This window comes from Pogoniulus pusillus, chromosome 19, assembly GCF_015220805.1.
Source record: "Pogoniulus pusillus isolate bPogPus1 chromosome 19, bPogPus1.pri, whole genome shotgun sequence".
NCBI classification, from domain to species: Eukaryota; Metazoa; Chordata; class Aves; order Piciformes; family Lybiidae; genus Pogoniulus; species Pogoniulus pusillus.
In genome coordinates, this window is record NC_087282.1 from 6,262,219 (window position 1) to 6,287,675 (window position 25,457).

General features: G+C 52.3%; 3 protein-coding genes across 5 annotated transcripts; 2 read left to right on the top strand and 1 right to left on the bottom strand.

Moving 5' to 3' along the window:
- Positions 1 to 505: 505 nt before the first annotated feature.
- Positions 506 to 10,774, top strand: CMC4 (C-X9-C motif containing 4). Of its 3 annotated transcripts, XM_064159055.1 has the most exons (4): positions 506 to 587; positions 988 to 1,043; positions 6,146 to 6,213; positions 9,277 to 10,774. In XM_064159055.1, the coding sequence occupies exons 3-4, from the start codon at positions 6,156 to 6,158 to the stop codon at positions 9,444 to 9,446; spliced, it is 228 nt and encodes a 75-aa protein (XP_064015125.1). In that variant the 5' UTR covers positions 506 to 587; positions 988 to 1,043; positions 6,146 to 6,155; the 3' UTR covers positions 9,447 to 10,774. The 3 variants fall into 3 exon arrangements, with proteins under 3 accessions (XP_064015125.1, XP_064015124.1, XP_064015123.1); XM_064159054.1 differs by lacking the exons at positions 506 to 587; positions 988 to 1,043 and adding an exon at positions 1,079 to 1,157; XM_064159053.1 differs by lacking the exons at positions 506 to 587; positions 988 to 1,043 and adding an exon at positions 5,113 to 5,196.
- Positions 1,067 to 5,111, top strand: MTCP1 (mature T cell proliferation 1). Its single transcript, XM_064159052.1, has 5 exons — positions 1,067 to 1,157; positions 3,315 to 4,455; positions 4,561 to 4,731; positions 4,886 to 4,937; positions 5,021 to 5,111. Exons 2-4 carry the CDS (start codon positions 4,348 to 4,350, stop codon positions 4,931 to 4,933), a joined length of 327 nt encoding a protein of 108 aa, XP_064015122.1. The 5' UTR covers positions 1,067 to 1,157; positions 3,315 to 4,347; the 3' UTR covers positions 4,934 to 4,937; positions 5,021 to 5,111.
- Positions 10,775 to 11,408: 634 nt separating the features above from the next.
- Positions 11,409 to 19,256, bottom strand: FUNDC2 (FUN14 domain containing 2). Its single transcript, XM_064159051.1, has 5 exons — positions 19,163 to 19,256; positions 18,549 to 18,699; positions 15,766 to 15,841; positions 14,501 to 14,635; positions 11,409 to 14,021 (listed from the first exon to the last, which is right to left on the bottom strand). Exons 1-5 carry the CDS (start codon positions 19,179 to 19,181, stop codon positions 13,944 to 13,946), a joined length of 459 nt encoding a protein of 152 aa, XP_064015121.1. The 5' UTR covers positions 19,182 to 19,256; the 3' UTR covers positions 11,409 to 13,943.
- Positions 19,257 to 25,457: the final 6,201 nt, after the last annotated feature.

A 25,457-nucleotide genomic window follows, 5' to 3' on the forward strand; every position in this document is an offset into this window, starting at 1 on the left:
CCCCCGCCCGCCTTCGCCAGCGGGGCCAATCCCAGCGAGACTCGCTGCTCCTCCCAGCCAATCCTCTCCAACCCTTCCCAGAAGCCCCGCCTCCCCCGCCCGCTCTCGCCAGCGGGGCCAATCCCAGCGAGACTCGCTGCTCCTCCCAGCCAATCCTCTCCAACCCTCCCCAGAAGCCCCGCCTCCCCCGCCCGCTCTCGCCAGCGGGGCCAATCCCAGCGAGACTCGCCGCTCCTCCCAGCCAATCGGCGCAGCGGAGGTGCAGCCTGGCTTCCGGAGAGGCGGGCGGTGCGGCGCGGCGGAAGCGCCGTGTCCCCTACGCGAACGGCGAGCCCGGGGTTCCGAGCTGCAGCCGTTGCCCGCGGCGGGGCGGGGCGGGGCAGGGCGGGACGGGGCGGGTGGCGGAGTGGAGGGGAACGGGGCGGGGCGGCCCGGCTCGACCCGGCTCGGGGCGGGGCTCCGCTGCGCACCGGCCGCTGGGACCTGCGAGCGGCCGGGGCGTGAGGCTTGCGGGGTCAGAGGGGCGGGCGGGGGAAGGCGTTGCTCGGTGCATACGGTGTTGGCTGTCACCTGGCGCCTGGCTGCAGGTAGGTCGCGGGTGGGCGGCCCGAGGGGCCCCTCTCGGCGCCTCCCGCTGCTCCTGATGCCGTCTCACGCCGAGGGCCGGCCGCCGAGCCCCGCAGGCCCGGCCCGGGTGGGAGGTAGTTGCTATGGAGACGTGCTGCGCACTTTTCTCGCCGCGGCGGCCGGGCCTCTCCGATCCTTCCCGCCTTCTCCGCGCTACAGTCGGCTCGCCGTCCGCACTGGTCGCACATCCCCTCCCAGACCTGCTCTCCCTGCCCCCCTTGTCCGTCCCGGCCCTACACCCGCTTCTCGGCCGGCTCTTTGCGAGGCCCGGCTCCCACAACCCTTTCCTCGTCGTTCCCTTGCTTATTCGGGGTTCCTTCCACGCTCCGTCCATCTCCCATTGTCTTTCTGTTTCTTTAGATCCTACCAAAGCTAGACCTTCTCTCCCCAAACTGCTGGACAACCCCGGCTGGTCGGTGAGCATCTGCTACCCCTCAGTAGGTCGGGCAGAGTGGAGTCACGGCGGCGCTCGCTGGGGTCGAGTGCTGCCGGCAGAGGAGAGTACAACCCCCCCAGGCAGGAGCTTTAGCGTGAGTCAACATGCTCTTACATCAGCAGCCAGCTCGTCTGATCCCTGACTTGTTGCAAGGTGCAGGCAGGGGTTTTCGGGAAAGTTCAGCGCCCTTTCGCTCCTGAAGGCTGCGCGCACAGAGGTGTGCAGGCAGCTCCCTGATCTCCACCAGAAGGCCAATCTGGCAGCTTTGGTCCAGCAGCTGTGTAGCAGCGTTAGGACAAGCCTGTGCCCAATTCACTGAGTTGCAGGATTGCTTTACTCCCTTGGCTCCTCAAAGGCAGATAAACTCTCCTAACAATCTGACTCAGTCCCCTTTTAAGGCAGTAGAGGGTGGAGTTAGTTCAGCATGCAGAGCTCTGGCTCTAGGGATGGTCCAAGCAGGAGCAGGTTCTTTGGCTGTTTTTGTAAAGTATTTTAATGTATCCAGTTTAAAAGCAAATAAATTGTCTGTACTACAAGGTACTACACTCCTTCTTCTGGCCATTTTCACATTTATTCATATCTTGTATGGCTCAGAAATCCACCCATGTCCCAGTACAGCATTGAACTTCTAAGGCCAGGGATGGACTTACAAGTCTAGTTCCTGTCTGTGAGGGCTGAGCTTTAAATCTCCAAATCAATACCTTAAATAGCTCAACTTCTGCAGTTATCTTTCTGGGCACATTAAATTCTGTGTCAAGAGATGACACTGCAATCCTGCACATTTCAGCTGATTGGCTTTTGGTTAGATGTGGTTTATCTACCAGAACATGAAGCAAGGTGTATCAGAAACTGGTTTTACAACTTGTTTTAAGTAGAATTGAGCTTACTTCTTGCACCCACATCTTCCTTCAGGCTTTTTTTTCCTTTAAATTATATTGTTTTCTGATAAAACCTGTGGAAAGAGGAACTATATATGTTTGATTTTCTTAAAGCTTCAGGTGCAAATGTCTAAGCACATGTTTTTCAACCCTTCTGTCTCTTCCTTATGTTTTGACTACTAAAGACAGACTTTGGTCTTAACTTCAGACCAAACTGACAGTTTTGCCTGACCTCCAGATTTTAGTTGTGGCACTAGTGGGGCACCTTCATAGCAGCCTTAAGAGACTGGTGAAAAGGGAGGCCAGGCTGGGCCTTTGAACTTTGGCAACTATTGAACTTCAGAGCTATGAAGTTTGGAGGAGTTTGGAACAAATTGCTAGGGCAAAGGGTGAAAAACCTGTTAACCACTGCCTGTTCTGCACAGTGTTCTCTGCATGGGACCTTGTTCTCTCAGTCCTGTAGCTGTCACTGCCACCGTGTTTGTGCACAATAAAGACAACCATACATGTGCTGTAGTCATCCTACCTGTAGTTAGTATTTGGATAGGAGACCTCCCAGGAGAGTTTACTTGCTGTAGGAAGTAGCGTTCGCTTACTGAGTGAGTTTTTCAGTGCTAAAGTTAGTCCTGGGTCTCCTGGTTCTGAGGATGATGAGCTAAGGAGATTTCAGGTTTGGATGGAACAAAAGCAAGTTTCTGAGCAATTTTGGTGGTGATGGACCTGCAGAGTAGGAGAGCATCCTGGCCAAATTCCGACCTGGGTGATTACATTCAGCTGACTGAACGGGCAGTAGCGATGGCTGCTTTGCACTGTTGGGCACTGTTGGGATTTCTACACGTGGGCTTAAATTTGTGAAGTGACTTAAGGTAAAGCAGCATGGAATTAACTTGCAGAAATGTCCCTTTAACCCTCGTGGCTTAGTGTTGAAGGCCTTGTGAGGCTTGTCAGTCTGCTGTCACGTCCCTAATGCTCACCTGGTGATCCAGCTGCTGGGGCATTGCTTGGAGTGGCTGTGCTGCATCAGAGAGTGGTCTCCAGAGCAGCAGTGCTTTTTGTAATGCACACACACGTTTCCCACACATTGAGCAAGGAAACAAACAGAATGGGAGGGGGAAAAAAAAAACCTCAAACCCCAAAATATTCAAAGTTGTCTTTGCCAGAAATTAACATACTGTGACAGTGCTGTTCAGGCTGACATCCATGGTTGGTGTTTTGTTTTCCAGAAGGCTGTGTGGGCCTTTGATTCAAAAAGGTAGAGAAGCACTGATGGGAGATGTGGAACAACATGGGAGTGTATTTCCTGTTATATATGTACCCCAATGTGTAACAATTTTTTTCTCTGCCTGACTCTCCCTACTTTATTTTGTACCCAGATTTTCTTGCTCCTGCCTGAAATATACCTTAGACCTTTCCAAGTTTTCAGAAGACCACTGTGTTTCACTGGGATAGGAATATTGCATCTGCTTCATGGCAGGAGGATGTTACATGTCTTACAGCTAAATTCTCTTCTACTTTAAACCTAGATAAAGAATGAAGACTGTCTGTACCATTTTGATTACCTCTTCTAGGGTTCAAAGAGAAAAATTATTTCCTCTGACCTTCATTTGCTAATGACTCAGCTTGCTGTAACCTGGTACACAGGATAAACTTGCTGGTGAACAAAAATCCCAGCAGGAAGAACCACCTCAATGCCCAAAATTCCTTTGTCCCTGCTGTTATCAGTGGCTCTCTGTAAGCATCTCAAAGCTGAACTACGCAAGGCCACAAGAGCTGCTCACCAGAAGCTGGTACATGAATGGACAATGCTGCCACCCTCTTGAGAGATGAGACCAAGGACCCTTCACAATGACAGCTCTGCAAGTTCCAAATATGAGAGTCCTGCAGTTGGAGTTCCATGCTTTGTCTCCAGACTGATCCTCCTTCTTGTTGAGCTGATTTCACCTCTTGCCACAAGTTTTGCTCTTTGAGATTTAGACCATCACTAGCCACAGAGCTCCTGTGTAAACCACTGTTTTCTTCTCCTTTTTGCCCCCTCCCTATTTTGCACAAAGACTGTTAATAGGACTGTTAGTGGAATAAGCAAAGCCAATAGTTGCAGGGTTTAACTTCCTACCAATAGCACCTTTTGCCCAAGAATGCCTTACAGACACCATAGAGCACCTGTGTTCAAGTGTGCAACCTGTTATGAACCTCCCCTTCACTTAGGCACCTCCTTAGCTCCCCGAGCTGGCGTTTAGGGACCTGCCAGCACTTAGCATCTCACACAGTAAGTCAGACATCACCCAGCGGTGCCTTTCAGGTCTGAGAGCTTCCTCCGTGAATGTATTCCGGGCTAAAGAGACCGTGTGTGTATCCTGAGGGCTGATGCCATCCACCTAAGGGGAGCATCCAGAAGTGCCTGAGGGAATGGCAGAAGGAGGGCACGCTGGCACTCCTCCCGTGCGGCTGTGGGTGCGACGTGTGGGTGTTTACTGTGATGAGCACCGCAAAACGTGGCTTGTGGCTGCGGAAGAGGCAAGTGTCCTTCGAGCTTCCCCGTGCTTGTAGCTTTGCTGTTGCAGGTGCCTCTACTGCATTGCCAGTAACTGCCTGCTCTCTTTGTTACTTTTCCCCCCCCAGGAGGAAGGTATGCTGAGGGCTCGGATCCAAAGAGTTCAGGTTCCCCTGGGTGAGGCGCTGCGACCCAGCCAGCTCCCCCCATCCCGGCTGCCTCATATGTGGCAGCTGTCCCAGGGTGAGCAGTACAGGGATAGTAACTCTCGCGTTTGGGAGATAGAGCACCATCTCATGGTAAGGATGGTGGCGACAATAGACCATAGTCATGCCTATTTGTGAAGTCGTTTGAGATCCCTGAGGGACGCCAAAGGACTGTTATAATTATTGAAGTCCATTAGCTCAGCCACGGTTACTGTAGACGTATTGAACTTTTCCTTGTTGCTTACAGCTTGGTGGTGTTGAAGAACTGCTGCTTAAACTTGTGCCTGGTGATTAATCTGGTATGTGTAGACATTACCCCTGCTTTGTTCTGTGCTCTCTTTGTTCCCAGTCACTCTCTTTAATCTGACTTTTTGTCTTTCAGGAGCAGTGGCTCTAGGAAGATGTCGTTGTATGTTTTGTGCAATTCTCTCTCCACTGAAATGCAGCCACCTCTGAGGTGGAAGCAGTTAAGCAACACACAGCAACATCACACAAGAGTTTAGGACAGGCAGTGAAGAGGAGTGTTCTGTCCAAGGGAAATATCGGAGAGAGTTCTAGGTAGGCAGAATGTAACTGCCCCAAGTGGAGTTTGGCCAGGATGCCAGGAACAGTGCCCTAGCGATGCTGAGAAGTGCTGTGGGCTGGTGAATGATGAGAGGTGTGAAAGGCAGCCCCTCCCTAGCTCTGGGCTGGGGCAGGAGCTGTGTGTCGGAATGAGCTGAAGTCCCACCACCGCTTTGGGTAGCAGTGGTGCTTTCCTGCAGAGGTCTCCCATCCAACTACGAGCACCACCAGCTTTTGCTCCTCTTTTGGTCTCTCATGAAAGGTCTCAGTTACAGGTGCCTTGGTGGCAGAAAGTCAAACTGAGGGTCTGAAATGCTGCTTTCTAGGGATTTGAACAAGATGGAGCTGCCATCCAGTCTAGATATTTTTGAGGGAGGAGATTTCTAAGAGAGTTTCTCCTGGAACCAAGGGAAAAAGCCCTCCTTGTCTTTGTGGAACAGACACAACTCAGTTGTCTTGTTTAGGTGGTTTTTGAAATGCCTCCTCCAGCTGCAGTTAGTTATATGATTGTCACCAAATCCTTGGTTGTGTAGAGTTCTCAGAAGGGGCTTTTACACAAATGCTTCTGTTCTATGAATGTTTTAATATGAGGTCTACAAGCACAGAATTGCTAAAACTTAGCCATATTAATTTGAATTATTGCTGGGATCTTTCTTCATCCAAGTGAGACAGGAAACATTTTGACCAAAGAAAATGGCCTTCAAGCCTAGCAACATAAAATTTCCTGTATTCATTGTCCACTTTATCACCCTTTAGCCAGACAGAGAATTCTTGTATGTGTTGGCAGGCATCTGTAAGCAGAAACAGATGTTTTTCTGAACTGTCCATGACAGGGGGGAAAATGAGGAGGTCTTTGAAGCCTTGACATTAAGATAGTGGTTTTGCCCCACCCCACCCTCTGAAACTACATTCTTCCTACAGTAACATTTTCCTATCATTTTAGTTCTCTGAACATGCCCCTGAAGGATCCTTGCCAGAAACAAGCCTGTGAAATACAGAAATGCTTGCAAGGTATCAAGTGTTATTTTGTCTTTTCGGTGTCTTGCTTTTTGGTGGCAGTTAGTTCTTTTCACTTAACCCTCTTTTCACCTGGAGAAGGAAGAAAGCAAGCACCTTAGCATTACCTGCTTGAAAGCAAGCAGAATGATAATGTCTGATAGAATTCCTTTGTGCTTGATTAACAAGAGACCATTAGCACAAAAACAGAGTGCTTGGAACCGAAGTGTTGTGCTTGTTTCGGGGCGTTCTTCGTGCTGGTGGTGAGATTTCATGGGTAGTCTTCAGACCCAGCTTTAGGCAGGCAGAGCTAGACATTATAATCATCTCCCTTACAGAGAGGGGAGGGAGGGAGTGGGTGGGTTGTATGAAAAATAGGCAGAGCTTCTATCTCCGGGGGTACTTTAAGAGCAGGGCAGACAGGTGTTTGTCAGGAGTGGGTTAGGTATATGTGATCTGGCCTCAGGGTGTGAGTGGCCTCCTCCTGGAGACCTCTGTTTTGTATTAGCCTAGCTAGATACTTGTAGCAGCAAGGGAGATGATGGGGAGCTCGTGTTGGGGAAAGCAAGCTTCTTACTTACAGAGGACAATATTAGACAAAAATGCTGGATGCTTTCCTGGAAAAGGCTTTGCCTCGTGGCGTGGATAAGAGAAACCATTTCTGTGTGCCAAGGCAGCTCAGCCACGTGGGAAAGAGCTCTCCCTAACTCACCTGGTAGAGTTCTTAGCCAGCATGCTTTGAGTTTTGTGTGAGAATAAATCACGGTGTTAGCCCAGGCCCAAGCAGGCAGGAGCCTGGTGGTGCTACAACTAATGGCAACCAGGCCAGTTCCACGGCAGCTCATTCCTGCCTTTAATTTATGTGCAGACTGTAAGCAGGTTAGCTGCAATACAGCAGGGAGGGAGGAGGGCTTCCTGCTGGGGAAGTAGAAGGATGGCTTTGCAGGCTGCAGCAAGCAGTGGTTGTGCAGGTAACAAAACCACCCCAGTGGCTGAGGGGGGTAAAAGTAGGGAAAAGCAGCAGTCAGTTATTGGTGGATGTCTGCCTTTCCCAGGATTGATTTTTGGATGCTGTGTTCAGCACAAAGAGCTCAAACAACCTCCTCTACCCCAACATTTGTCTGCACTTAAAAAGCTCATGTTGCCCCCTCTTTTGTTTCCATCTGTGACTGTGCTCTTTTTGGATGTCATCCCCAGTATTTTATCTGTGGGGGTTTTTGTGCACAGATTTGGTTTGGGTGCTTAAGTGCTAGCAAAGAAGCTCTTTGACTCTGCTGCACGCACACTCCACTGCCCACCACTTCTCTGGCTGTCACTTTGGAGTGCTGTGGAGCTGTCTGAGCTGCACAGCTGAAGACAGCAAAGCCTTTTCCCTCTAAGGATGGATGTGATAGAGGTGTGCACAGGGCAGAAGTGGAAGCAGGACTTTTGGGAGTTGCTGGCTTTTCAAAGGCTGTTCTTGGAGTGAGTTGTTGTTCCAAAAGATCTTCCTCTGTGAGACTGAGTGCCCACTGTGTTTTGCCATCCCTTGTCTAACCAACCCTTGTGCTTTTCAGAAATTCATCCCTGGCAGACAGCAGAGTGTGCCTCTGCATAGGTGTGGGTTTAGAAACCAGCCTGCACGGGCAGAGGAGCAGTCAGGAGAGCCCTGGAGCACTCAGCTGCAGTAGCTTATGGCACAGAGAGACGCCGTTCCCTGTCCAGGGACCTGCCGTGCCTTCTAGCCTGCCAGCCTGCATACAGCAGTGGCAACCCGCAGCCTGTTTCTCAAGGGCGGTCTCTCTGTGTAGCAGCTCACACACCAGCCCAGGGAGGGAATTTATAGCCCAGCAGTCAGAGTGAGCTGGCTTGCTCCTTAACTGGAAGGCATTCACTGCTGCTTTCTGGGCTTTTCAGGGCTGGCTGTGTTTGTCTCACACTGGGTTGCTCTTGCTTCTTTTAGTCTTTTTGAATCAGTGCAGGATTGGGGTGTGGTGGTGGAGGTGAATGCAGCTGTGCAGGAATTGACCCGGGGCAGAGCAGGTAGCTCTGCATGCCCTGCTCTTCTGTGCAGAGAGGCAGGTGGTTATTCATTCAAGCCACAGACTCGATCTGCTTACTATGTAAGCCACAGGGCTTCCCTCTGAGCCAGCCCTGCAGAGCACTGTGGGCTTTGCCTCCTCTGCCAACAGTGGTGTGCTGCCCAGTCAAGTACTAGGGCAGAAAGGATGCTGGACAAAGCAGCTGTGTCCTGCAGTGGCTGCACCTCCTGGCGCAGCAAAAGCTCCAAGCCTAAGACAAAGGCAAGCTGGAGAAGGTAGAGAGCAGGGCGTAGCTGTGTTTGGCCATCTTAGGTTAGACTAGGAGCTCCTTTAGCCCCGTGCCTCAGCTCTGGCAGTGTCCAAAAGGAAAAGCTTAGGAAGAAAAGTATGAGGAGGTCAAGTAGCAGTTGCGTGGCTAAGGCTAGAGCTGGGACCTTTGTGTGGACAGAAGTCCTGTCACTGGCTCTGTGCAGATGGATTCAGCCGCAGGTGTCTAGCCAAGTGCTGCCTGCTCCAGTTATGCTGCAAAGTTACAGCCTGGCCACAGCAGGCTACTAGTAGGAGGTTTGCAGTCCTGTTTCTCACCCCTTCCTTTTACAGAGGACAGAGTGCTGAAGGGGTCTGTATGTCTCTGTTTATACCAAATCCTCTTTGTGTGCTCTTAGCTTTACACTCAGCTGTTACGTTACAGTGACACAGCTGTTACCTTACAGTGATACAGCAGCCAGGTTTAAGACCATGGATAACAAGAGCCAGCTTAAAAACACACAAGCTAAAGAAAGTAAGGACTGAAGGGCAGGAACAAGGGAAATCTCATTCTTACTGTAGTGAGTTGTGATAGCTACAAAAGTGAGGAACTGAAGATGCTCCCATCCACAACAGCAAGCCTTTGGACAGCTGAAACTAAAAATTGTGTAGAGCAGAGAAGGTGATGAAATGCTTGTAAGAAGTTCTTGCTTTTCAGAGAAACACCCTGCCCAGCTAGGCTAGATGTATCCTCTCTGGGGACAAAAGCTGTTCCTCTCTGCAGACTCAGTGTCTCCTTCTTGTTTTCCAGCGAACAACTACATGGAGTCCAAGTGTGAAACTGTGCTTCAGGAGATGCGGAAGTGCTGCGCCCGGTACCCCAAGGGCAGATCCATCTGTTGTTCAGGGTTTGAGAAGGAAGAAAGGGAGAGAGAAAAGTCTAAGGTGACTTCAGAAGGAATTCCTGCACCACCTCAGTAACACAATGCAGCTCCAGCACGTGCCGGAGCACGGACTCACCTGCACGGCTCGTGTGTGTTTTGTTAAGCCTTCTTTAGACTTCCAGGAGAGCCAGATTGCTCCTAGAACACACCATCTGGCACACCAAAAAGTGTTAACACGGTACCAACAGATGCTCTGGTTAACAGACTTGACTTTCTGTACCAAAACATCATCTACGTTGTCTTTGCATTGCACCTGTGTCTGTGAAAAGTCAACTTGATGTTTTTAGAATGCTTACCTTACTCTAATCCATCCTTGCTCTCAAAACAGAGAACTGGAACCAAGTTACTCTGGTTTCTGAAGTGAAAAGGTACAGGAAATAAGCTCAGAAGAGTGAGTGAGTTTAAGCATGACCCATGAAACAAACCCATCTTGACACAGCAAAGGTAATTGCTGCCATCGTGCAGCAGGCCCAGACATTTGCCTGTCCAGTGGCTCAAGCTCAAGAATGGGAATCCAGGTCTAGTGATTGTTCCTAGGTCTTGCATAGATCACGAGTGACTTGCAGGTCACTTTGCCTAAGTGCCTCACTTTCCCACTGGACAGGCTTTTGAGTTTTGAACGGCCTACACGCTGCTATTTTTGCATGACACAGATGTTAACAGAAACAACATTTCAGGGATTGCTACAGGAATAGGGATTTTTGGTTTTAAAAAGCAATATTCATTTGAAAGAGTTGACTGTTGATAGAAAATTTATAAAGTTCTGTAGAATTGAACACCTCTAAGCAATATATTACAAACTCAGTGTGGTTTAACCCCACTGGTACCCAGAGGCCTCTCAAAAAAAACAAAACAACAAAAGCCCTGGGCTAGATCCAAGAACTGATTTAGGTGCTGCTTACAGAACAAGCAGTTGGAGACACTTGCTTTCAACACACACACTCACTCACAACCCATCTGTGTCTGGACCCCAGGGAGAGATGGCTTTTCAGAAGATCTCACCTGTGCAGCAGAATTTCCAGTGACCTGTACGAAGAGCTTGGTAGACAGGTTCCTGCATCACCCTTTAGAGCTGCCCAAGTCTCTCTGTCCCCTGTAGCAGGAGTCCAGGCACCTCAGTGGGTGCCAAGTCCACGCCAGGACCTAGGCACCTAAATCCCGGACTTTGAACCCACGAGGCCCCTAACTCTGGTGTTAGATCTAGCCGTAAAGGACTTCTGTGCTGTGATGAAGTACAACTTACTTATGAAATACAGACCACTGTAGTCTAGGTACAATAGCTGAGCATATTCAAACCTAGAAGAGCAAAGCCTCTGTATTCATTGCTCTGAAATGCCATGATAGACAATAAATGACTGGAACAAACTGCAGGCTGGCTTGGGTTGTTTATTGAGAATCCAGCGTAGCTGCAAGGCAGGCAGCTTGGCTGCTAGTCACAGTCCAGAGCCACATCTGATACCAGCTTTAAATAGAAGCTGCTTGAAATTTTTATAACCAGGGCTCAAGATCAGAATAATTCAGGACTAACTTTCCCCTTCCCTCCTCCCAGAAAAACACCCTGGAGACAAAATACTCATGACAAAGAGGGGAAATGGCTGACAAATGTAATGAAGCAGCTCAAAGAGTTTGACAAGCAGCTCATCTTTTCCTTTTGCCCTGAGCAGGAGCAGTGGAATGTCTCTAAGAGATGACAAAAAGTAAATATTTATGTTTCTCTTTCATCCACTGAAGAGAAAAGCTTTGTCTCCATGCCCATTTCTACTTGGGTGGAGCAGACTGGCTCAGTAGGGAGACTCAAGCCAGGCTGGCACCAGAAATCTCCTGCCCCAGAAACATCCCAGCTATTGGGAAGATGGGTGACTGGTCCCAGGCTCATGAGGGAGAGGGGAATTACTAAGGCAGCCCGCGGTTACCTGCAGAGAGGAGGGAAGGCTGGTGGCTCCTGCGAGTCAAACACCAAACCATGCTGGTTCCCAAGATCAGACCTTCACACAGAAGCTATTAGAGCAAATTTGTTTAATAAAATACCACTTCAACAAGCATTTACACACTATATAAAAAACACTTTAAAAGCCTTGTGTGCTTTACACCTCTTCAGACTGCAACAGATGCCAGAAGTTGTTGAAACATGACCAAATAGAGCAGGGGTGGGGAAAGGTGGGGGGAGCATCTCATCTTGGCACCTGCAGCAAAGAAAATGCATCCCCCACAGAAGTGGATTCAGCATCCAAGCTTCCAGTGTGGGCCCACAGCACCAACTGGTGCCAGCCACGAGCCTGACACTCGGAGAGCAGAAAGATCTGCCAGATCCTGATGTCCATTTCCTGCCTGCAGTCCCTTCAAACTCAACATGAATTTGTCATTTGTTTCCCTTTCCAGCAGCAATTTAAGGCGTCTTAGCTCCCTCTCTGGGCCATTCCTCTCCATAGCAGCAAGTCGGGGACCCCGAGGAGCAGAACCCAGTACTCATTTCCCTGGGGCTGGGCAGAAAAAATGATTCATTTGAACCTGAAAAAAAAACCATCCCTAGGGTCTGTTAACGACTTTTCTTTGAGCTTTGGCGCTGGAGAAGGCTTTGTAGGGATTAGTGCATCTCAGAAGTTGTGTTAGGCAGCACACCAGGCAGAGGGGCAGCAGTGCTGTTTTCCTACAGGAACATGAAATACCCTGCAATACAAATGCATCAATTCATGCCCTGCGAGGTTCCAAACCAAAACCCACAAACCCAACAAAATCACCACCACCATCTGTCACTCCACTCCCAAATACTCGTTTAACTATGACCTATTTGCTGCAACATATCACTCCTGCAGTCCTGGGTGGCTTTTAGGAAGATCATTGTTACAAGGACCGTGAGCTCAGCTGCTCCATGTACAGAAGGGCAGGAGCAAAGATAGTCAATTTCTGTTTCATAACTAACTGCAGCCTCTTTTCAAATCCTGAAGGTGAAAAAACCTCTGATAAGTCAATGTGTTGCCACACTGACACTTCAACCAACACAACTGAAATCACAACTCAACCTCTGGTGGAATAACCTCCAGACCCAGCTCTTCCTGCAGCTCCTGGGTGAAGTTTCCTGTCCCTAGCCATACCGACAGCAGCAGCAGATCAGAAAGCATTACACAGCTCTGAAGATGGGGTGCAGCCACTGAGCCAGTGATGCATCCCTTTCACCCACCATCATTCCCTAGCACATTTCCCACTGAAGGATGAGCTTTTACACAAAAAAAAAGCCCCATTCTCGGTAAAGCTCCTGCATGTAGCTGCTGGAGGACATCCTCATGCCATCATGCAAGTGCCCACACCCTGGAAAGCTGTAATGCCAGCACAGCACAGCCAGCACACAACACCTCTAAGGGATCTGTTTGTCATCTGCCCTGGTGGGTTTACAGTTCTGCTCTGCACACAGCTGCACTGTCCAAACCCATCTGGGCTGCCTTACCACCTGCAAGAGAGTAAAGGACAGCACGCCAGGTTTCATGCCCTCCCCTACTGCTGCTCCAGTGGAGCTGGCAAGGGAGATTCTAGACCAGTACAGTGTACCCTAAAGAGGGATGCATTTCCTGATTACAACCCTGTCCCACATAGTTACAGCTCTAGAGCATCACCAACACCAAACTGGCCAGAGGAGGTCACAGTAGACCTAGAAACACCAGTCTGAGGCCCAGGGTGGTTTACAGTAAGTGGCAGAGCTGAAGCACACATGGCTTGTGCCAGCTAACAACGTGTGCTGGAAGGCTGCCCACCAAAAGAGCACCTCAGCACACTTGGAAAGGCTGGGCAGTCAGCTAGCAAGCAAGGTGCTCTACAGTGCAAGAAGCTTGGCAACTTTCAGAACACATGATGAGGAAAGAGCCTGAAGTGTCACTCATGGTGCTCAGTTTCCACTAGCAGTGCTGCAGTTCCAGTAAGGAGTATAAATAACAGCAGAGGAGAAGCCAAACAACCATCTATGTGCAGAGCAATGGCAGGGGAAGGGCAGGAGAACCCCCAGCACCACATATAGGATGAAGTTGCTCTTTATCTGCCTGCTCTGGACACAAGTCAGGCTGTTCTCTGACACTTTTGCATCCACTCCAGGACAGCCAAGCACATTTTGTATTGCACACAGCATCTCTCTGGAGAGGGGGCAGAAAAAATGCAAGCTAAATAGCAGTGAGCAGCTGCCAGCTGTACACCATAGGACAGCAGACAAATGTCCATGTAAAAGCCTTGAGCACGTGGAAAGAGCACATTGAAGAGATTTCTCTGCCACTGCATGTTTATGAGGCTGCAACTTCCCATATTTGGTGGGGAACAGAATCACAACAATACACTGGGAGTAATAAGATTCCAGGTGGATCCCAGCACTCTAACAGCTCAGACAGAGCAAAACACTGGAAATCAGAAGCAGTGTTGTAAAGAAAAAAAGGGCTGGAACCTGTGAGCAGAAGGGACTGAGCCTGTCAGAGACACCCTTTTACTTCTAAGTGAGAAAGAAGAGCGGTAGAGGAGGAGGGCAGGGGAGGCTGGGCATGAAAGTTGAGTGCAGTTTCTAGGATGCCATTCCAAGCATGAATCCTCCAGCAAATCCTCCAGTCAGGATAACATTCTTCTTCAGAAATATGATCACCTAAACAGGGGAGAGAAGAGTCAACAGTGTTCAACGTGAGCAGGTCACTCTTCTACTCTGCCTGTATGAAGACATCCCTCAGGCTGTTCTGCAAGGGGAGCGATGCTTGCAGAGGCTACTGCTCAGGCCTGCCAAAGTACCCTACCTAATGTCTTCTTCTCCCTGATCTCCCTGCTGCACACACAGCCACCAACCAGATTTAACTCCATTCACCACAACATTTTGGGCCTGGCCACCCAACCAGTTTTTCCACCCAGCAAAAAGAATTCCTGTCCAAGCTGTGAGCAACCAGCTTCTGCAGAATGCTGTGGGAAGCAGTGTCAAAGGCTTTACTAAAGCCTAACTAGGCAATTACCACAGCCTTTGCCATTGCTCCTGTTCTGCTGTCACAAAAGCACTTCTTCCTTGCACTTGTACAGTAGAAGATCCATAAGTGGCCACGAGTCAAACCTGCACAAGCCCTGGCAGAGCTGTCTCACCTCATCCACTCTGCTTTTCACTTCTGGAGACATTTTGTTACTGCTGCTGTGAAATTTCAGCTGCTGCTTGGCTTTGTTGACGTCCCGCTCCACGAGCTTCCAGTCCACTTTGATGTACCCTGTGTGGTTTGCAATCTGGAGTTTGGAGGGGAAAGAAAATTCCTAAAGTCAAATCCTGCATGCCTGTGGCTGAACAGACACCCTTGCCCACCCACTTCCCCTCACCACAGCCACTTCCCACACACCGGTCCAGTGGGCTAAAAACCAGACAAAGGACCACCCCTGTAGCTGTATTAACTCTGCTGCAACATCTGCCTCACACAGTAATCTCCTGGCAGCAGGGCACTCACTGCAGCTTAGCCTCTTTTGGCCTCTATTCTCTAATGCAAAGCTGGCACTGCCCTCCCCTCACAACTGTCGCGTATATTGGTGGGACTCTGCAGCTCTCCTACTGCTGTGGGTGGACACAGCTATTAATAGCCTGTTCCTCTCTAAATGTTTTATCTGGTCAGGATGATTCAGCAGTGAAATTCTCCCTGCTCAAAGTGAGCTTTTGGCTTTCAGCAAAACAAGCAGCGCTAGAAGAGCAGGGAGAACAAGGCACACATGGGACAGTGCCTGAGAAGCAAACAAGATTGCTGAGTGTGACCTGAGAGCTGTTCTGCCTCCTGCAGGATATAGGAGCTAAACGTCCACATCCAAGCAGCAACTCTCAGTGCCAAGGTTCTTGCAAACCAGGAGAAATGGCTGAGGACAGAAAGAGATCTCTGTTTCTCTCATCTTCCTCGATACTTCTGTGCTGGCCTGACTCCTCAAGTAGCCAGGTTGACAAGAAGCGTATCATAGACCTACACAAGTCCCTCTTGACATCCAGGTCTATTCCTCCAGGCATACCACCTCCTAGGACTAAGGATAGCAGCCAGTTCTGACCAAAGGTCCTGCAGCAGTGCCGTGGTTTCCCACAGCTGAAGACTGCCTCCTGTTTCACTCAGGTGCCTCTGCAGTAACAGCACTCCCAGGCCTTTGCCTGCAGACCCCAAACCTGTAGGACCTCTTAGCAATCCTTCAGTTTACAGACACTGAGCCTGCTCAGCTTCTGCACCTGTGTGCCTTAGAAAACACATACCCTGGACATCCATGGCCTCCCACAGCTCCTGGCACAGCCAGAAACCGATCCCACATGTCTCAACACATAACAATCACTCGGCAGCCCTTCGTCCCCACCAGTGAAGCTCTTGGAAAGCCTGCCCACTGTCCACACATACCTGAAGCAGGAAAAAGCCACCTCCCACTGCTGTTGCTGCCAGCTTTCCAACTTTTTGGAAGATGAACCCAGTACACCTAAAAAGCAACCAGGATCCAGTCAGGAAAACGAGAAACCAAACACACCCTCCTCAGCATGCTTCCCACAGACAAGCACCCCCGAGGCAGTAACTACCCAAGACTCAGAGACAGCCTGAAAATGGCAGGAGACACCTCCATGCAACCAGAGAGAAAGGATTTGTGCCCAGCCAGAAGCAATGCTTCATAGTTTTTTTCACTTCTCACTATCACATTTCAGCCAGTTTCAGTTATGATTCTGATTCCCACCTCTTCAATAGCAACCTTCTCCCAAAAAAGTAATCAGAAACATGTGATTTCACCAAAAATCAACAAGTGATCTTAGCTCTTTTCTTTTCTTCTCTTTTCTTTTTTAACTTGGCATCATCTCTGAAGGGAAATTAGGCAGCACATCTGCTGCTGCTCAGTTGTAGAGCACGGGAAGCAGATCTTTGTGGGCCAAATAACTGCTTGCCTTTTTTCCTTTTCATTTCTCAGAAGAGAAAAATGCTAAAACTAGCAGACAGCAGCAGTCTAAAGCTCTGCTGGTCTCCAAACTGGATTACATGCTCTCAACATAGAAGAAAATCACTGCAGCCACACCAACTCAAGCAAGCACCACGTCACTGCTCAGTCAGACCACAGTTTCCTTACCAGCACTGTACAACAACACAGCACCTTGCTTTTGCCCCTTGCTGAATGCATGCACTCAGTGAAGACACAGCATAGAGACTGGGCAGCTCATGTTTTTATCAGAAAATGAGCATCATACACAGGATCACAGAGTGTCAGGGGCTGGAAGGCACTCAAAGAGATCATTGAGTCCATTCCCCTGCCAGAATAGGACCACACAATCTAGCTCAGGTCACAGAGGATCACATCCAGACAGGCCTTGAAAGGCTCCAGAGAAGGAGTCTCCACAACCTCCTTGGGGAGCCTGCTCCAGTGCTCTGGGACCCTTACAGGAAAGAAGTTTCTCCTTGTGTTGAGCTGGAACCTCCTGTGCTACAGATTCCATCCATTGCTGCTTGTCTTATCCCAGGGAGCAAGCGAGCGGAGTCTCTCCCCCCACCTCCTGACCCCCAGCCCTCAGATATTTATAAACATTTATTAGATCCTCTCTCAGTCTTCTCTTCTGCAGACTAAGCAGCCCCAGGTCCCTCAACCTCTACTCATCAGGCAGTGCTCCAGTGCCCTTATCATCCTCACAGCCCTCCACTGGACTCTCTCCAGCAGATCTCTGTCCCTCCTAAATCTCATACAATTGCAAATAGTTACTACCCCCGTGCCTGATGAAGACGACATGCATGGCAAGAAGCAGTGTGCTTGCACTAAGGTTACAACTCATTGCTACTGTGGCAATGAAGTTACAGAGCCACAAGTGCTTGCAGCACTTGCTACAAGCAACAGGAAACCCCAGGGACCATGCCCACAGGTACACGAAGCCACCTCCACAGGAAATTCTTGTGCAGATGCTGCAGCACACTTATCTTCAAGGAAGAGTGCATCCTGGTTCCTAGTATTTGCTTGTTCTAAATTCAAGGCCATTACTTTAGGCCATTAGTTGAAGAGAATTATCTCAGATCAAAAAATAGAGCCTGGTACCACTGCCTTCCCCAGGAGACAGTCTCAGTTCTCAAGCCCCACATTTGAGACAGCTTCTAAGGCATCCCACAGTTCAGCAGCACATGGCAGGGCACAGAGGGCTGAGCAAGCTGGACACCTGCTGTCTCTGCAAGACTGCCAGATGACCACCCTGCACCTGCCAGCACGTTCCCAAAAGCCAGATGACCAACCTGCACCTGCCAGCACGTCCCCAAAAGCCAGATGACCAACCTGCACTTACCAGCACGTTCCCAAAAGCCAGATGACCAACCTGCACTTGCCAGCACATCCCCAAAAGCCAGATGACCAACCTGCACTTATCAGCACGTCCCCAAAAGCCAGATGACCACCCTGCACTTATCAGCACGTCCCCAAAAGCCAGATGACCAACCTGCACTTACCAGCACATCCCCAAAAGCCAGATGACCAACCTGCACCTGCCAGCACGTCCCCAAAAGCCAGATGACCAACCTGCACTTACCAGCACATCCCCAAAAGCCAGATGACCAACCTGCACTTACCAGCACATCCCCAAAAGCCAGATGACCAACCTGCACCTGCCAGCACGTCCCCAAAAGCCAGATGACCAACCTGCACTTACCAGCACATCCCCAAAAGCCAGATGACCAACCTGCACTTACCAGCACATCCCCAAAAGCCAGATGACCAACCTGCACTTACCAGCACATCCCCAAAAGCCAGATGACCACCCTGCACTTGCCAGCACATCCCCAAAAGCCAGATGACCAACCTGCACTTACCAGCACATCCCCAAAAGCCAGATGACCACCCTGCACTTGCCAGCACATCCCCAAAAGCCAGATGACCAACCTGCACTTACCAGCACATCCCCAAAAGCCAGATGACCACCCTGCACTTGCCAGCACATCCCCAAAAGCCAGATGACCAACCTGCACTTACCAGCACATCCCCAAAAGCCAGATGACCACCCTGCACTTGCCAGCACATCCCCAAAAGCCAGATGACCAACCTGCACTTACCAGCACATCCCCAAAAGCCAGATGACCAACCTGCACCTGCCAGCACGTCCCCAAAAGCTTGGCTAGTGCCCACCGGTGTTCTCCCCACGACGGGCAGCAACGGCGAGCCCGGCACCTCTTACCATCCCGTGACCCCTCCGATCACCAGCTGCGTGGCCACGTTGTACTTCTCAGCGCTCGACCCTGAGCTGGGGGCGAAGATCTTGCGCCACCAGGGCCGGTTCTTGGTGTACTCTGCCAGGTCCAGCACGTTGAACGAGTCCTCCTTCGCACCTGCAGGCAGCTGGAGAGGCTCAGTGCCAGGACCGCTGCCCCAACAGCCCCCTTGCCAGTGGCCCAGAGCCTCCCCAGGGACACGGGACCCCCGCCCGGTCAGGCAGCCCAGGGCGCCTGGCACTTCCCCTGGGCCCTTGGGACCCCCCGGGCCTCATGCCCTTCCCAAGGGGCTCAGTCCCCCTCCCCAAGGCTCATCAGGCGCCGTCTCCAGGCACCCCATTCCCTTCAACGCTCCCTGAGGAAGGCGTGCAGGCCGAAGAGCTCTGCTCCCGGAGCTGCCCCCCCGAACGCTCTGCGGCGGATCGGGCCCTCAGGCGGTGCCAGGCCCGGTACCGGCTGCCGCTCGCTGTCACTAGAAACGGCTCCGCGCAGGGCACAGCCCTCACTCCCGGACGGGGGCGCCAAGCTCGGGGACCCCGAGACCCCGCCGCCACCATCCCGCCGTGCCAGCCCAGCCCACCTCCGCCCGGCACCGCCATGGTGCCGCCGGACTCCGCTCGCCGCCGCCGCCGCCGAGACGCCGCGCGCACGTGACGCCGCTGCGCACGCACCGGAGCGCCGCGGCCGCAGCCCCAGCGGGGCCCCGGTCCCGGCCCGGCCGCGTCACGGCGGGCAGGCAGCGCAGGGCATGGGGGCGCGCATGGGCTGTACCCTGCGCCACCGCAACCGCGTCGCCCGCAGTCCCGGTGTGCCCGGCTCTGCCGTCAGCCGCTCTACCGGAGCTGTTCCGGGAGGAGCAGCAGCTGCGGCGCAGGGCGTGGGCGCAACACGAGAGGGCTGCAGGTCTGCCCTAAACGCTCCCTACAGCCTGCGCTGCTTTGCTGCCTCTGCCGCGGGGGCTCTTGCGCGGCTGTGGGCTGTCACCCCGCAGCAACGGTGGCACATACGAGCCTGCCGGGCAGCTCGGCGCCCACCGCCTGAACTTCTCGTGTTGGGCCGCGCCGTGGAGCGGGGCCGGGGGCTCGACCGTGTTGAGGGCAGCGCCAAGGCTCTGCCCAGCTGCATTGAGCACCACACCCAGCTCTGCTCTGGTGTGCCCCTGCCTGCTCCTCAGCCCGCCTGGGCAGCCCGGGCCCGCAGGAGCACGTCGTTGCCTCTCTAACAGTGAGCGCTCCGATTGCTGAGTCGTTACTCAGAACCGTGCCGAGCAAAACCTCACGCTCGGGGAGTGACTGCTTAGGAAGTGGCGGAAAACAAAGGTGGAAAACTTGAGACACAGCAGGAAAAAATAAATCCCTCCTGGGGAGACTGTAAGTGAAGGAGGAGCAGGCTTGACCCTCCTGTGGGGTTAGCGGAAACCAGAGCATGAGTGGGAGCAGGAGCGCAGGCAGCGTGGGCCGGGTCGGGGAACACAAGATTCTGGGAAGCGGCGGCGTCACTCCTCTGCGGTGGCTGGGACATCCCACTAGCGAACAGCCTGGTGCCTCCTTCCCCATCGCAGGCGAGTGGGGACGTGTCAGGAGCCACAGCAGCGCCGCACGCGTTTCCTGCGCCGCCCTGATTAGGGGGAACCGGCTGGGGTGCGCTCAGACCCGAGCGGCGGGACAGCCCTTCCGAGGCGTGATGGCTTCCACACGGGCATCCCGGGGCGGCTGGGGGCTGCTGCCCACCGCAAGCCTGGGCCCTGAGACTCCACAGTCCGAGGTGCTGAAGGCCAGGCAAAGGCGCAGGTGCCATGGACATGCAGGAGAGAAGACGTGTCCAGCCTAGTGCCCAGCCCTTCAGTTGCAGGGTTGCTCCAAAGGGCTTTTACACTCATACAGACATAGAACAAGGGGACACAGTCTCAAGTTGTGCCAGGGCAGGTATAGTCTGGATGTTAGGAGGAAGTTCTTCACAGAGAGAGTGATTGGCATTGGAATGGGCTGCCCAGGGAGGTGGTGGAGGCACCGTCCCTGGAGGTGTTCAAGAAAAGACTGGATGAGGCACTTAGTGCCATGGTCTGGTTGACTGGATAGGGCTGGGTGCTAGGTTGGGCTGGATGATCTTGGAGGTCTCTTCCAACCTGGTTGATTCTATGATTCTATAACAACCCAGGAAAGGAGACTGTGCTCCAGCAGGGTATATTTACTCTCCGGTGTTTGCTCTTCCAGGCAGCCAAACCCACATGGTTCCTCTTTGCCCTCGCCACACTCCCAGCGAGTCCTCCCTGATGGTCCCATCCCCAGCAGATCAGAGGGCAGGTCCTGTAGATGCAGTGTGGCTACTCTTAGGTGACCCAGTAATCAGATGTAGCTGTTAGTGAGACTGTCAGACAGATCCTACACTGACTACTGAGCAGCCAAGAGCACCATTTCTCTCCAGGATCTCCACGTTGGCTCTAGACAGGGCTGGCAGCGAGCAGAGCAACTTCTCCTGTGAAACGAAGCTGTGATGGCTGAGAAGGGAATGGCCAGTGGGAAGAAATGGCTGGAGGCTAGCGGGCACCTGGCAGCAGTGTTTGGTCTTGGGAATGCCATCTGAACACTGGTGATATGTGACACTAGAGTCTTCTGGATGTGTATTGTGGGCTCCCGTCACTGTGCAGCACGTGTTCCTGGTTTCATCTCCCTGACCTGTGCGAAGGGCTGCTGCTTTGCTCTGGTCTAGGCAGCGTTCCTCTTCCCCAGTGCCAGCTGGGAGGTCTCCTGCATGCTGCCAGGGGCACCCACTGGAGTCCAGCTTGGCCCACTCTTTCCCAATGCATGTGCACCGTGCCCTGGGGCAGACACTCACCTTCCTACTTCAGCAGGGAAGGAGCTGGGCTGATAGAGGGCTGGAAGTGCTGCTGGGCTGGCAGCTCCTGTGCAATGGGATCAAGCTCAGTTTTGGATGGAGGGTGGTACAGGGCCAGCAGGCAAAGGAGCAGAGCCCAGCACTAGCATCTCGGCACCCTGCAGACACTGGGACTCTCTGTAAGGTGGCTCCCTGGAAATCAGCCCTGTTCAGCTCAGGAAACACATGCATAAAAAGCTGTTCCCCATCTTGAAGGCTTCCCCTTCCTCCCAGCACCACCACTCCTTCCCAGTCTGCACAGCTGAGCTGAGCTGCAGCTCACCAGCCCACATGGGCTTCAGCAGCCATGCATGGTCAAGGTGAGCAGTGCTGGGCAATAACCCAGTCAGCAAAAGCACGTCCCCTAGCAAACCACCTCCCCCATATGTGTAAAGCCCCCCAAAATGCCCTGTAAATGAACCCACGATGCCCCTCTGGGCAACTCAGTGAGGCACCGTACCTGGACATCTCCACCAGATGCCAAAGCCTGTTGACAGGAAAAATGTTGCTGATGCGTGGGGACCTGGAGTGCTGTTGTGTCCTGGGGCTCCCAAGCTGCGACTCTGCTGCCTCAGTGTGATGTGGCTCTGACACCGGCAGCCTCATGGCCCTGGCCACGCGGTGCTCTGCCCGGGCTGCCACCGTGTGCTGCTTTTAGCAGGGCAAGAAGCAACGTCTGAAATTCCCCTTCCCCCGGCTGGGACATCCGTGCTGGTGTCACTCAGCCGAGCAGGGACAGCCCCGTCTCCACAGCTGACTGGGGCACACTGCAACTCGCAGAAAGGAAATTCACAGCTCAGCCTTTTCAAAGCAAGAGCACAGAGTTTTTCAGCGGGGTTTCTCTCTCTGCCACCATCTCTCTTTCTCTTCCTTCATTTTCTGGAAATGAAGCAAACCCAAGCTCATGCCCTTCGTGCCACTCTGTCTATGGGTGGGGGCAACAGCCCATGGGCACCCAGATATCATAGGAACTTGTCATTGCAGGACAGCTCTGCCTTCCCCGCTTCCATGCCACAAAGGAAGGGGCTTTCTCCTCCCTCCTGCTAGCAGCTGAGATTTCTGCCAACTGGGTTTAGGGAACAGGAGGGCAGGCTGAGCAGTCAGCACCATGCACAGTGCTGTGTTGAGGGGTGAGCCCCCAGGACCCTTCAAGCCACCTTTCCTGCCAAGAAGCACCAATTTTGAGCAGTAAATGTAGCACATTTACTGTCCCAGCACATTTACTGTACACAGCCTCTGGTGGGTGAGCCTCCCAAATGCTTGTCCTCACCGTCTCCTGCAGGTGCAGCCTCCCTGGTGCCCCATCAGGGGTGCAGCCGTGGTGTTCATGCTGCCTGAATCATGAGGAGTCATCTCCAGCCTGAGAAACATAAGAGAAAGGAGAAATGAAATCCCTTTAAAAGCTCAGGGAAGGGCACAGGTTTATTTTTAGTACCTCTTCCACGTTGACATTTCTGCTTTAGGGCTAGGGAACCTCAGGGTTGGATTTGGCAGATACTCAGAGATGTTGGTGCTCTCTGCTGGGTGATAGGTTTGACTGGATCATCTTGGAGGTCTCTTCCAACCTGGTTGATTCTATGATTCTGTGATTCTTGAGGTCCTGCTGTCTGCAGGTCAACCATTCTGTGAGCCCTTCTTTGCCCCATCACTGCTGGGCTACAGCAGCTGAGCGAGGTCCAGCAGGTATTTCTCCTCCAGCCCAGAGCTTTGGTTCCAAAGAAGAGAGGTTTCCCTCACCCAGGGTAAGTGTGGACTTTGTTGCTGCTGTGATTTGTCTGCACTGAGGTCAGGGTTTGTCTCCCCATCTGAGCTGGTTTTGTAGCAGCCTTGATGAGGAAGAAAGAGCACCGGGAATGCCTCTTCTGGCTGGTGGGTTAGTTTGGGCTGCTCTGTTTTAATATCTCTCTTTGGGTTCTGGAAAAAGCAGCTCCACTAAACCACCTCTGCCCTTGCAGAGCATAGCATAGCAGGGCTGCTTATTTGGGATAGACATCCTCTGTGATTAAACACCAGTGCTGGCTCCAGAGAGGGGGATGGAAGTCCCCACAGCATCCTTCAGCCCAGCTGTGCAGGGAGGCACCGGATGGGGGGCAAGGATTTCCTGCTGAGTTTGGTGGAATGTGTCAGGGTGGCACACATCCAGGTAGACCCGGCCAGAAGCCAGCTGCCAGCATGCACCCGACAGCACAGGGAAGAAGTGTAGGAAGGCCACACGGTGGGGACTTGCCCAGAGCATGTCTGGGACGTGTCCTGCCAACCCTTGGGCTGCCATGCCTCTTTCTGGAGCAGCTGTGCATCAAAACCATGTCCCACGCAAGGGAGGCAGGGTCCAGGTGTGACAGGGGCAGCAGCAGGAGATGCTCCAGCTCAGAAGTGCTGGTGCAAGGGGCCATGCCTGGTCTTTCTGCCAAACTGCAGTGCCATGTGGCACAGCCAGTGACTCGGTGCCCTCTGCTTATGTGAGTGCTAGGAAGAGAGAGTGCCCCGTGGGTGGCTGCTGCTTCTGACATACTCTGCTGTCCTGAGAAGCTGCTATGAGTCACTTGCTCTCTTACACACACAAAAAACGTCCCAGGAGAGATTACACATGGCTCACTTTGTTCTGAGTCATTTTTTATCAGCCACAGCCACATATTGAGTTGGGGAATGCACAATGTGGGGGAAAAAACAGCACTTCTTGCAAGCACCTGGGTCCTTGACCCTGGTCAAGCAGGTTTCTCTGTGACTCTCAGTGTCAGGAACCTCTCTTGGTTTCCCCATCGTGTCTGCACAGGAGGACAGAGTGCTGGCACTGTCTTCCTGGGTAGATGTGCTCATACTGTGCCTCACTGCAGGCAAGACTGGAATGCCAATGTGTCTCAGCAGCTTTCTCAAAGGTTCAGCTGTCTGCTATTGCCTGGCCCAGCCACACATGGGCAAGGCTGATGCCTTGCAGTGGCACACACACAGGTTTGCAGGTCCCTCGGAAGTGCCAGAGCTGCTAATGCCACCCTACTTGCTGTGGCCATGCATGCTCTTGCTGGGGCATGTGGACTCCAGCTTCGCAGGCTGTGCCAGCAGAGATCTGGGCTCCCTGTGGATGCCTTTGCTCTGCACTGGCTCCTGCATGCCTGAGAAAAGCTACCTGCTGTGTGCAGGGAGCACCAGGATCTGAGCCCTCTCCAATTTATTTCCAAGTGTTCTCCATTTTTTTGCACCTGGATTCCCCATCCCACAGCCTCAGATATCTTGATAATACAAGTTTCTTTCTGCTCCCTCCCGTTAGACTCAGTCTCTCCAGTTTACTCTTATGTCTCCGGGTAAAAAAACCTATTGCTTCCTTCTGGTAGCTGAAAATGGTGAAACTCAGCACTTCGGCAGCACTTCAGCACCTGCTGGTGTCGCAAGCATTCGTTTCTGACTGTCTCCTGCTGCTGCAGCCCCCAAGGGAAGCTTTGCCTGACTCCCCTCCACGTTGTCATGGCAGTGCAGCACAGGCAGGGGGATGCAGTGCAGGCATCTCTGCCAGGGTTAGAGGCAAGAGGTCGTTTTTCACTCCATGCAGACCTCCAGTACCCAGAGCTGAACCACCTCTCCTGAAAGCCAAACCCAACCCTCCCACATGCCTATCCCATGCTGCCACCCTAAATCCCCTCTTCCTGCTCATGTTATGTGCTTGGGACGTTCTCCCCATCTGCTTCTTCCTGGAAGGAACACCTTTCCCAGCCTTTCTGGGTGAGCAGAGTCTCAGCACCAGGAGGCTCCCAGACAGGATGACTGGAATAAAGTCACATCCATACTGCAGGGGACACTGGTGCCAGAAGCACATCCTGGATCTCCAATGTCTCTTCCAGACCTCCAGACGACCTTTTCCCCTCTAGCACTGCATCAGGGCAAATGGTGCAAGGCACCCAGGACACCTCCAAATTTCACATGCTATTTATTTTGCCTCAAAATACTTGCTGGAAAATGTGGGGTGGTTTGTTACTCATCTTTCTTGCAAAGAAAAGGAGCCCCAAGCA